This window comes from Scyliorhinus canicula, chromosome 10, assembly GCF_902713615.1.
Source record: "Scyliorhinus canicula chromosome 10, sScyCan1.1, whole genome shotgun sequence".
NCBI classification, from domain to species: Eukaryota; Metazoa; Chordata; class Chondrichthyes; order Carcharhiniformes; family Scyliorhinidae; genus Scyliorhinus; species Scyliorhinus canicula.
In genome coordinates this window covers 138395923-138409331 of record NC_052155.1, presented here as the reverse complement: position 1 = coordinate 138409331, position 13409 = coordinate 138395923, and the positions used below count along the sequence as shown (strand labels likewise).

The following is a 13409-nucleotide window of genomic DNA, read 5'->3' as shown; positions in this document are numbered from 1 at the left end:
GAGTTGACTGTACTCGGACAGCATGCTGACGTCAGGAGGAGACTGTACTCGGACAGCACGCTGACGTCAGGAGTTGACTGTACTCGGACAGCACGCTGACGTCAGGAGGAGACTGTACTCGGACAGCACGCTGACGTCAGGAGGAGACTGTACTCGGACAGCACGCTGACGTCAGGAGGAGACTGTACTCGGACAGCACGCTGACGTCAGGAGGAGACTGTACTCGGACCCCACGCTGACGTCAGGAGGAGACTGTACTCGGACAGCACGCTGACGTCAGGAGGAGACTGTACTCGGACAGCACGCTGACGTCAGGAGGAGACTGTACTCGGACAGCACGCTGACGTCAGGAGGAGACTGTACTCGGACAGCACGCTGACGTCAGGAGGAGACTGTACTTGGATAGTGTGCTGACGTCAGGAGGAGACTGTACTCGGATAGCACGCTGACGTCAGGAGGAGACTGTACTCGGATAGCACGCTGACGTCAGGAGGAGACTGTACTTGGATAGTGTGCTGACGTCAGGAGCTGGCATCTGCCTTGCTGGGCACCGGGTCTATGCACTGCCAGATCTGCCTGAGGGGACATGCATATGGACAGCATTCTTTTTTTTTAAAACAGCACATGGTGTCCCATGAGTTTTATTTGTGAAGACTGATAACTTATAATACACCATTATAGTGACACGATTGCAGTGGTTTCAAACATTTGCACAGATTTCACATGCTGGTGCTTAAATTCCACTTGCTGTGTCCCAGAGGAGAAACGCACATAATTTATTTTCTGTGATTGCTGCTGGTACCTTCTTCTTGGATCTTAGTTTGAAGAACAAATAAATTGCTGCAATCCTTGTTTATGTAGCTATCACATAATTCCTCCTCCCTGTGATGGTGTAGACATTGAAATACGTGTGGAAGCCAGTGAACTGAAGCTGACTGCCAGTACCATGACCCGCCATTCTCATTCCTCACATAAACCTTACTCGGCTGCTTTCTGTGTCCTTCACAGGCCCCGTGCTCAGTCCCACCACCAGAGGCATGGCCCCCACCTCCTCCTATTGGTCAGCAGAACAAGTAGACGTTGAATATGACTTCAGGAAAGCTAATCGCCCATTGGATAATCTGGGTACCAATCGGATGGAGCAAGGAAAATGTTGTGGCTACTGATGGACACAGACAGAATTCACAATCTAACAGCCAGCCGCGGTTGTTGGGTACTCCTCACGTGATTGGGAGCGCCACGACTGATCGTTCTACGATCCTCCCGACCCTGGATTTGAAAATCGCTATCTATCTTGCCCTTCTGGCTGAAGCAAATACTTCGGTCTTGTCTTTTCTACTGATATACTGGGCTCATCCATCTTTGAAGATGGGGGTGTCTTTGGAGGCTGCTCCTCCTGTTAGTTCCATAATTGCCCACGACCATTCCAACTGGATATGGCAGGTTGTGAGATTGTTTTGCTCTTTTTTTTTGAAAATTGTTGGAAGAGATTGTTCTTTCCAAATGCAACCATTAGGTGGCATTCTAACACACTATCAGTATGATCAAGTTTAAGCAGTAGCTGTGAAATATTTTTGTCTTTGCCTTTAGCTAAATATGACATTTTCAGGCTATTCTATAATACATTTCTTCAACCACTTTCTGCATGTGAAATTAGCTTTCTACTCCACCACTTCGCTTTAACCTGATAAGTAAGAAGTCTTACAACATCAGGTTAAAGTCCACTGGTTTGTTTTGAATCACTAGCTTTCAGAGCACTGCCCCTCCCTCAGGATTCACCTGAGGAAGGAGCAGTGCTCTGAAAGCTAGTGATTTGAAACAAACTTGTTGGACTTTAAACTGATGTTGTAAGACTTCTTAATGTGCTCACCTCAGTCCAATGCTGGTATCTCCACATCATGACCTCTGCTGAAGGTTGTGACTCCTTGCTGGATACTCATCAATACCTCACCCAAAAAAGGCATTCTTCATACAGTGAACATTTGTACTGCCCAAGCAGCTGAATGACCGTGTGAGCTTGAGTTCTGTGCACTTTTAGCAGAATCTGGGGGATTCGATCAGATTTGCCAGTCCTTAAGATGTGTTCTTCTCTGGGGCAAAAACAAAGTTGCGTTAAATTGCCATGCACCTTATGGGCTGCAGGTTTCCCTGTTGTACAGGTCATTGGTATGTGTTACAGAACTGCACGCAGTGATAACGTTACGGGTTTGTGGTTTTTTAAAATTTCGTACCCATTCACAACTGATTTTACAAAACGTTTTCTTATACAACACATTTCAAACTAGAAGTAGCAACATATGCCAAAGAACCGTGGAAGTAGAGCAGTGGAAAGACATTTTAGTCCTCACATGGAGAATATGATATTGGAATGGAAGAAACGTGAGGAAGAACTGGTGAAAATAGATAAGCGCAAGCAGATATTTTGTGGGCATGTTGCAAAATCAGCTGGAAGAAAGGTATAAAATTGGATAGTAGGAGGTGTTGAATAGCAATCAATTGCCATGCGAAGCAAGGAGAGTAGCATTAGTAAGCAGTGTTGCTGATTTAGCTGGTACAACATCTTGGTTCTACATTCTGGGATAGCACAGAAGATGTCAACCAAATACAAAGTAAAGCTGTTTGAATTTCGCATGTTCATGATTAATGCAAAGGCAATCGTGTTGTTTTAAGCTCCATGGAACTTTGGCTATATTGATTATCTGTCTAAATTCTGATGATGCGTCAAGCAAGACTATATAGTCCTGCTGACTACGCCAACTGTAAGAATCTATCATGCGGTTTAGGTGTAGTCTTGTATACACTTCAAAACTCAGTAGAATTTAAGTTACACTTCTCAGATGTGAAATAAAAATCTTTTATTGTGTCTATTGATTATAATTGAGACAGAGATCTTCTTTTGGTTACAAATCAAATGTTCTCAATAAAGCCCTTACCAGCAAAAGACTTTAAGAGAAATAATTGGCTTAATGGTTTACAACAAAATTAACTTTCAAAAATACAGTAATGATTCTTGCTCAAAGCAAAACAGCTTGCGCAAAGTTCGAGTGGGAGTGGAAATATGAAAATACAAAATAAGGATAGCGAGTAGTCCAGTAAAAGGTATAGAGTGATCCTAGAAGCAAAATGGCTGTCCGGACCTCTGTGTTTAAGGAGAATATTATCAGTCTGACTCCATCTGTCCCTACCCTTGCAATGTGCTGATTGGCTTGGATGGGTCTCAAATGCATTTGGTTGGATGGTTAGTTGTCAATCATTAATATGCAACATTGCTAAGAATATATTGCATTTTTCGATTTTGTATGTGCTGGAATGTGATCTACACTTTTAATTAGATCTGTTTTTGGCTGACTGCTATACTTATTCACATTTTGAGCAATGGCAGATTCATTTTATTCATGTTAACTTATTGTGATTTTCATTGAATTTTTCATTTGCCTCTAGTTAGACCATAGATGTTTCAAATTCTGTGCTTTGCCACTGCAAATCCTGCAAGTTGTGTGTTTTTGTAATCTAAGTTATGCTGGAAGTTTTATGATGAAATCCATTTTAAACTGGGCTTTAGTATTTACATTAAAATGGCTAAATTAATGACCCTTTTACCTATCAGAAATAGCCAGTTCCCTTCAGTAGCATTAGTAAGCGGTGTTGCTGATTTAGCTGGTACAACATCTTGGTTCTACATTCTGGGATAGCACAGAAGATGTCAACCAAATACAAAGTAAAGCTGTTTGAATTTCGCATGTTTATGATTAAAGCAAAGGCAATAGCGTTGTTTTAAGCTTCAGGGAACTTATTTTATATTGATTATCTGTCTAAATTCTGATGGTGCGTCAAACAAGACTGTTGATGTTAAAGACGCTGAAACACTATCAATAAATTGGCTAGCTGTGAGAATACCCACTACACTGTCATTTTGGCCTGTGATGCTGTTTATCTTTGTCTGTAACAGGGGCAGCTTTTAGCTATGAGAACAAATGCTTGAAATTCTGCATTAAAACCTTGTTCATGTTTATCATAAGGGATGGGTGATTGAAGAAGAGATAAATTATGGCTGGAGAAGGGGTGGTCAAAGTATCCGCGGATGGCCTTCTAAAATAGTAGCTCCAGTTTTGGGCACGTATAACTCGGGCCATGAAAGGGTTGCGGATTTGAAGACCAGTTGGCTGTGATTCCAGGCAGTCTTAGTAGCCAATTACAGTCCTTGGACATCTCAAACTAGCCATTTAAACAGCTCATGCATGGGAAGTAGATTGAATGGTGGAGACTCCCAAGTCACGACTGCGACATTTCACGAGTGGGTGAGAAATTTTATGGGAATTAGTGAAACAAGACAATTGTTCAAGAAGAGCAATATCAGCAATGCTCTAGGTGGCAGTGAAGATGTTTATTTGAAGAATGCGATAGTTCACGTAACACAATAATGATTATAAAGATATGATTAGTAAGACTTCAAGCTGCATTGTTCTGTGGTAAATATTAATATTAAATACCTATATACATAGAATTTTTTTCTGGATATTTCTTTCTAAAATCTTGGTGCACTTTATAGGAACATGGGAGCAGGAGCACGCTAATAGACCTCTTGAGCCAACTCTACCATTTAACTAGATTGTGGATGGTAACCTACCTTAATGCCATCTTACAAAACCCCAATATCCCCTTTAATTGGGATCGAATAATCTGTTGACCTCTATTTGTGGCCTGGCATCTTGTGCGGTCTGGCAAATGCAGTAAGCAAGAACAGGAACATTCAGTTTTTCCACATCTTCACATTTTCCTTGAGGTCAATTTGTAACAACATTGCACAGCTGCAGCTGATATATCCTTCTGCACTGTATGATTCTATGTGATTGATCCAACATAAAAGAATCATTGAATCTGCCTCATGAGATCAATTCCTTATTGCCTTAACCAGCTGCGGAAATGCTAGTAATCTGAAATAAAAATTGGAGATGCTGGAATTACCACAACAGAAATGAAAAGATAGGTGATGTTTCGGACACAAATCTGACACAGGATCTACACCTTGGGCGGTATTCTCCGCTCCCGATAAAAATCGGGATGGCCGTCGTGAAATCGCCCGAGGTTCACGACGGCCTCGGGGCCCGCTCCCCGCACCTAATTCACCCCCACCCTGGGGGGCTATGAGCGGGCCCCCGTCGTTCCCGGTCATGACCTTGTCACACCGGAAATGACGCAGAAACGGCGCTTTTCTGATGTCATCCACGCATGCGCGAGTTGCCGGTTCCAACCCGCGCATGCGCGGATGACATCAGCACGCAGACGGCACGAACCCGCGCATGCGCGGCGCCGTCTTTCTCCATCGCCGCCCGGCAAGACGTGAAGGATTGATCTTGCCGGGCGGCGGAGGGGAAAGAGTGCGTCCGTTTTGGACGCTGGCCCGACGATCGGTGGGCACCGATCACGGGCCTGTCCCCTCCCGAGCACAGTCGCGGTGCTCCCGTCCAAATCGGGCCCCTAGATGCCCCAAACGGGCATATGGCGCCCGTTTCACGAATGCAGCGACCAGTTGTGGTTGCTGCTGTGGTGAAACGGGCGTGAAGGGCCGGCCGCTCGGCCCATCGGGCTCGGAGAATCGCCGTTCGCCGTGAAAAACGGCGAGCAGCTATTTTTCCGAGCGGGGGAGGGAGAGAATCGCTGGGGGCGCCGGGGGGGGGCGTAAAAAATGGCGGGAGGCCCTCCCACGATTCTCGCACGCCACGTGGGGAGTGGAGAATTCCGCCCCTTGAGCATAATTTCTATGAATGCTGACTGAGCCACAGCATATTTCGGATATTCTATGTTTGTTTCACTTGTGACTTTAATTCTCTTTCATAAAAGGCAGGATGATTTTAGTGTAGTATCTAGTTATTGCATTATGTACAATAACCTCAATCATGTTTTTTAATTTTTTTGGATATTTCTATATCAAGATAATTTGAACTGTGAATGGTGAAAGTGAAAGCTTTGGGAGGGGTTTGAAAATATACTGCAAAATTGAATTATTTTTGAGACCAAGATTGGATATCCTATCAATTTATATTTTCTAGTTTTAAACATGCCTTTAAAGAATACATTTCTCCATTGTCGTTCTTTCCCCAACGCATGAGTGACAGAATATATGGAAAGAAAAACTTCTTGGTCAACAAAACGTTTTTTTTTGTAAACCATGTACATTTTGATTTACCATTTTAGATTCCATATCATATATGATCTTTGAAAATTGCCCTTGATCGTTTGAGGACAATCTGGCAAACATTATTTAACTCCAACCGATTCATCTTTCATGAGTGACAATTCCATAACCCAAGCATTGCAGAATTCATTATATCTATTTTTTTAACATCATTCAAACTGGTCCATTAGCAACATCATTTTGTCCACTCATGACAACAATGCTTCTGAAATGGATCAACCAGGTGTGTTAAATTGTAAGGGGACATTTAATGGTGCTTTTCCTGTCACGAGTAATGTGGGTACAACCAAGTTCCTACTTGTACAAGCCGTGGGATCCACATAAAATTATGTTGAGCACAGTGTATATCTTATTAACTCAATAGCAATTACTCAATGAATTACTTCATATTGCAACATTCATACTAATAATTTCATTCCCAGAATATAGATTTAAAAATTCAGTTACAGCATGTTAGGCCAGCATTTATTGCCCATCCCTTGTTGCCCTTCAGAAAGTGATGGTGAGTTGCCGCCTTGAACCACTGCAGTCCTTGAGGTGTAGGTAAACCCACTATGCTGTTAGGGAGAGAGTTCCAGGATGTACCCCAGTGACAGTGAAGGAGCGGTGTTTTGTTTCCAAGTCAGGATGGTGAGTGATTGAAGGGGAACCTCCAGGTGGTGGGGTTCCAGGTAACTGCTGCTCTTGTCCTTCTAGATGGTAGTGGTTGTGAGGTTGGAATGATACAAGTTGCAGTAAAAATAGGCAGTCTCTCGAATTCTAGCGTTAGACCCAGATATTCGCACCAGAATTGGCAGCACAGAGACGGAATTCCTGGCTCCACAAACCCAACCTTTAAAAATAGCTGCCTGGAAGTCAGATTTTCTATCTGGGAGAGCAGGTTGGATTTGAAGTTGGGGCGGGCAACCCGGGAAGAGTTGAGGAAGGTGTCTGGTGTGGAGGTTGGCTAGGTGCAAGACCTGCCTCAGGACTCTGACATGATGTCAAGATGAAAACATGAAAGGAACACCACCCCACCCATGCCTCCCTATATTTTCCACACCCCCATGGCTCTTTACACCCCTTATGCCAACTGATGCCAATCCATGCCCCTTACACCTACCATATCAACGCTCCTAGTATCCACCATAGGAAGACGTTAAGACCCATGCAGAGATGAGATAAAATAGAGTTCTATAAATTAAAGTTCTAAATATACATTGCAGACTTCACTACATTGGAGAAAAACTCTTCTTCATGAACACCCATTTACTACATTTGCACTCCGCCAACAGACATTTCATTCAAGCACATAATCCCTTATAATAACAGGCATTGGAATTCATAGTCCCACTAGAAGAGTCGATAACTACTTGTAGCAGTCAGTCAAAGTGTGAAATAGCAGGCACCTTACAAGATAATGGATGGTTGTGAAATTGTCCAGCAACAGCAATCCAGTTATGGCAACAGACATTGCAAGCAATATTTTTTCACACTCCAGGCATATTTTTCTAAGATTTAAAGGGAAGAGCTTTTAAATGCTTTGACAGGTGCAACTGGCAGTTTTGAAAGTTGATTACCGCAGTCCTCTTGACCATTACAATGAGCTTGATTGTGTTGATGCAGTTTTTGGGCATATTTATGTCCCCTTTTATCAGTTCCACTTTTAACACAATACCCCCCGAAAGGTGTCCCCAGACCAAATCCCTGGTTACCCAAAGAACCAGGTACCCTGGTTATCCAAAGAAACTCAAAAGTCCCGACTTGTTCTTGGCACACATGGGGATTCACACCCCTGACCTACCAAAATCCCACTTCAGTAGAGGCAACTGATGATTTAAATATCTAGCTGCCTCTGTAAAATGAGCATGTGCAAAACGTGGCCTGTCACCTTTCCCGTCCCTGTGAAAATGAGAAGTGCTGAATTGAAGAGCGGATTTAGCATTTTGGCTACTTTTTTCACCATGCTGGAGAAGCAACCCATTGTGCTGAAAATCAGGGCTACTGTTTGCTCGACCTATGCAAATACTTTTCTTGGTGTCTCCTATAATTGGCCTGTGTCCAATTATTGGGAACGTTGATATATTCATTGGAGATGGTTGAGCTGCATCACTGTATATCAGTCCTGTACCCTGGCAAATTGAAGTGCTTCAGAATGACGAGAGCGACCACATGGCGACACAGTGGTTAGCACTGTTGCCTCACAGCTCCAGGGTCCCAGGTTCAATTCTGGCTTCTGGTGAAGTTCTGTGTGGAGTTTGCACTTTCTCACCGTGGATTTCCTCCCACAGTCCAAACCCACAGTCCAAAGATATGCCGGTTTGGTGGATTGGCAATGCTAAATTGCCTCTTCGTATCCAGAAGGTTAGGTGGGGTTACTGGATTACTGGGATAGGGTGGAGACGTGGGCTTAAGTAGGGTGCTCTTTCCATAGGCCGGTGCAGATTCAATGGGCTGTGTGGCCTGCCCCTGAACTGTAAACCCTATGATTTATTGAGTTACATATATGTTGCTGTATGTATCACAGGCTTTTTGAGAGGTTCATATAAGTAATAACTGTTTTAATGGATCTTTCTATTTTGGGAGCCACATCAACCCAGTGTCAGTAGGTTTTTATCCCTCTTTGATATTTGGCAGATGTTAGGGAAATTGGATTATAAATCTAGTGAGCAATTTAAGGGTTAAAGGCCTGGGGCTAGAATCTGTTAGCTAAAATCATAGAATCTACAGTGCAGAAGGAGGCCATTCAGCCCATCGAGTCTGTCCAGCCCTTGGAATGAGCAGACTACCAAAGCCCACACCACCACACTATCCCAGTAACCCCACCCAACCTTTTTGGACACCAAGGGCAATTTAGCATGGCCAATCCACCTGACCTATACATCTTTGGACTGTGGGAGGAAACCGGAGGTCCCGGAGGAAACCCACGCAGACACAGGGAGAACGTGCAGACTCCTCGCAGACAGTGACCCAAGCCGGGAATTGAACCTGGGACCCTAACCACTAGAACATAGAACATAGAACATAGAACAGTACAGCACAGAACAGGCCCTTCGGCCCTCAATGTTGTGCCGAGCCATGATCACCCTACTCAAACCCACATATCCACCCTATACCCGTAACCCAACAACCCCCCCCCCCCCCCTTAAACCTTACATTTTTATTAGGACACTACGGGCAATTTAGCATGGCCAATCCACCTAACCCGCACATCTTTGGACTGTGGGAGGAAACCGGAGCACCCGGAGGAAACCCACGCACACAGGGGGAGGACGTGCAGACTCCACACAGACAGTGACCCAGCCGGGAATCGAACCTGGGACCCTGGAGCTGTGAAGCATTTATGCTAACCACCATGCTACCCTGCTGCACTCTTCTACCCTGCAGCCTTGTTTTTCAGCTTGGGGAGATTGTCATTGCTGGGTGGAGCCAAGGAAGGCAGAAAGGCATCTTAAAAGCATTAGAGGGGCAGTTGGTGGAGAAACTTCGAAGAGAGAGGAGTTTTTTTCAGATCTGTCTGAATCCACAATTCTCCCACAGTAAGATAATTGAGAGATATATGTTTCTTTTCTTGTTGTTTAATGGAAAATTATATAATTGTGTTAAGGGGTAATTGTAAGATGTACTTTTTGGGTGTGAAGTTAAAAAGTTTAATATTATAGTTATTATTTAAAAATTACTCCTGAAGCAAATCATTCTTCCTGCACAGTCTTTCAAATAAACTAAAATTTGGGGTTTTGGTCTAGCATCCTAGCCACTGTTGGGGTCTGGCCTGGGATCGTCAATTCTCCAATTGTACTTATCATTTCTGTGAACAGTTGTTTCTATGTGAGTAGAAACTGTACTTTATGTAAATTTTGGAACCTTGTGAGACCACAAAATTTGGGTTGTAAGGTGTTGTATTGAGGAAGACTTTAGTATCAATGTTGCAGATTATTTGTTCTAACCTACTATTATGTTAATGTTTGTGGAATTTGTATTCTTTTCCAGTCAAACCCTGGACAAGTAAAACTAAGCAAACCAGTGGCTCTATGGACTCAGCAAGATGTCTGTAAATGGCTAAAGAAGCACTGTCCCAATCAATATCAGACCTACAGTGAGTCCTTCAAGCAGCATGATATAACAGGTAGTGTAAAAATAGAAAAAGCGTTGGGAGTTGGGGTGAAGTGTCAAAATGCCATTACAAAGGCATGATGGTTTCCGGGTATTTTTCCTCCCTGCTCACCTTCCCAGTTCCCAGCAAGCTTTGCAACAATTGCAAAACAGATGCCTGGTCCACCTCTTCCACATCACCACCACCAAATTCATGCTGTACCAGTCGGGTAGCTTTTCACAGCAACAATATGTATGTCATAAAATCTTGACAGCTATTACTAATTAATGATTCTCTGAAATATTCTGCCTGAAAAGTTTATTTTTGTTTGCAGAGTATCTGGAACTAAAATTTTCTTTGACAGCTGTTAATTATATTGAGGTTACACAAGTCAAGGGCATGGTCTAAGTACTTAAGAGTGCACTCGCTAGGACACTGGGCTATTAGATAGGGAGCAGACATTTGTAATGCTGCACTCCGTGAATAAGGTCATTATTAAGAAAAGTATTGGTGTCTAGTTTCATACTTCACCAACTGCCTTTGGGATCAAAATCACAACTAATTTAATGTCCCTTCTTATTGCTGACTTTCTGGTGATCTGCCATTCTCAACCATTGCTTACTTAGTTTAGTTTACTGCGCTTAGTTTCTTTTTGATTGTTGTTGCTGTCAACCAGCATCCATTGGGACCTGAGGAACTCCTCAAGTTCCTTCCTGCTACCTTGGGCCCCACAAAAGTTATTTTAAAAATATGTTGTGTAATAATGTAGTGGTTATTTTGTGTTGATTTTCATGTTATTCCCATATAAATGTGTTTGAAAAGATCAAACCTGTCTCTTTTTATGCTGTGAAACATTTGTGGGACTTGAGTCATCTGAAGAAGGAGCTGCGCTCCGAAAGCTCGTGTTTGAAACAAACCTGTTGGATTTTAACCTGGTGTTGTAAGACTTCTTACTGTGAAACATTTTGGCTGCTTTTCCCAAGCTACTTGTGATTAAGGTGGAAAATGTATTTATAAAAAGTTTATTGGGCGGCACATTAGCACAGTGGCTAATTGTTGCTTCACAGCGCAAGGGAACCGGGATCGATTCCCAGCTTCAGTCACTCGGTGCGGAGTTGCAAGTTCTCCCCATGTGTGCGTGGGTTTCGTCCGGGTGCTCCGGTTTCCTCCCACAAGTCCCAGTAAATTGGACATTCTGAATTCTCCATCTGTGTACCTGAACAGGTGCAAGAGTGTGGTGACTAGAGGCTTTTCACAGTAATTTCACTGCAGTGTTAATGTAAGCCTAATAAAGATTATTATTATCCTTGCTTTCCCCCTCCCTTAATCCTCACACCTCAACCTTTTTCGCCCTTTTGCTTTTTAGGTATTGGTTTAACAAGCTTTAATTATTCACTAACCATGGTGCTTTTAGTTTGAGGCTATTAATGGTCAGATGCCTGGATTGAATTCTTGTTTTGTGATCTACAACAGTGTTGAAATCTGATACTAATTAGTAATTATGGTTTACAGTATTAGATGGGTTGTGTTCACCCACTTCATCTAATCCTACTGTTTTCTCATTTCAATTTTGAAATTCCTTCTTTTTCAATCAAACACCTTTTAAAACAGTTTTAACACCTTCTTTATTTAAAAATCACCGTTGACTATTTTGCAATTATCTTTGGTTTTGTAGATCTATGGAAGCTCAGTTATAGTGTAAGAAAAAAACCTACTTTTAAAATCTGTCTTCATAACTGTAATAATCTCGCCAGTGAAGCTTCGCTTTAATATTTTATAGGATTCCCAAAAAGGTAAACAATACCATAGTTGCAGCCTCACTATGCTCTAGTATAAATTCAGCAATGTCTCTCTAAGTATTCAACCTCTGATTTGGTTTACCTTTTTATGACATTTATCTTGTCACCCTTTTTGGTGATTTCCACATTAATATTTCTCTCATTTTCTTTGCTCCATTTTAAAATGTTGTCATTTTTAAGGTGCATTTCGATTCCTACTTCCCCAATGTACACTTCATATTTTTCCCGCGTTAAACTGCATTTGCCTGATTTACCCCTCTCCCACCGGGCCCGCATATATCCTTTTTTTGGCCATGTTCATTCAGTTTGGTGTACTCAGTAAGTCTGGACCACATCCGCCACAAATTTTCAAAAGCTTCCTTTTGTACTTGTTTAAAAAAAAATGTTGACTGGCCCTGCTTAGCTACTCATGTTTTTTTTCTGAAATGTTTAATACTTTAAATCACTATTATGGGTTTCAGTTGTTCAAAACAACTGAAGTACATTTCCTGATTATTTTTAGGAAGGGAACCTGGTTTATCAGTCTCTAATCCTATGGCTCAATTTTACATCTATGTAATTTTGCAAAACTATAATCTGAGTCACCATAGTTTATTTTTTTACTTCCACTGGGTGAAAATGATTGTAAATCTTTCAATGACTTATTTTGTGCCAGTAAATCACAATAATAGCCTCGACACCATTAGTTCTCATACAAATTAATGTGCACCTGAGGCCTCTGTGAAAACTAAACTGAGGTGAAGTGTTTATTTTGTATCTCTGCCTTTCATCCATTCTCCAATACAAAACTGCTCTTTTCAGCTTTTAGCTGGCATATTCCTACCGTGACTCACCTTTTTGGTTACTTTTCCACTTTATAATCTCAATTCTTACAGGTTTCCTATATTTATATTTCGGGGAAATTTTATGGTGTGATGAGGGTCTTGGTCACTGGTTTGAAGAGCCAGTGAAAGCCTTTTCTGCTGCCTCCTCTGGGAAAACCCATTAGTAGTGTGTGCATTTGGTTATTTGAGAAGTCCGAGGGGCTTTGCACAAACCCGGGGCACTACTGGGAGACAGTGGCAGCTGCTGGAATGAGAGCCACTGAAGGCCCAGGATCATGTACTGACCCAGGTCAGAGATAATTGGTGGCGGGAGGGGGTTCATAGGGTGAGGGTCAAGGTGGGGAGGAGGGAGTCTGCATCAAGGATCGGGTGAGGGGGTGGGGAGCAGTTGGGGTGGCTCTTGGTGAACTCTCTTCACCCTCACCCTTCCCATCCCCCAATAACCACCTGATGCTGGGTCCCTCAAGGGAACCCTCAAGGAAACCACTAGTAGCCTGCACAAATTTGCATGTTATGCT

General features: G+C 42.7%; 1 protein-coding gene across 2 annotated transcripts in view; it reads left to right on the top strand.

The window, feature by feature from the left end:
- Positions 1-13409, top strand: part of samd12 (sterile alpha motif domain containing 12) — a 210340-nt gene that overhangs the window by 79271 nt on the left and 117660 nt on the right. For both annotated transcript variants that reach the window (XM_038809781.1, XM_038809780.1), the window contains one exon: positions 10166-10301. In XM_038809781.1, coding sequence (XP_038665709.1) covers positions 10166-10301 — 136 coding nt within the window. The remainder of the gene's footprint in view (positions 1-10165; positions 10302-13409) is intronic.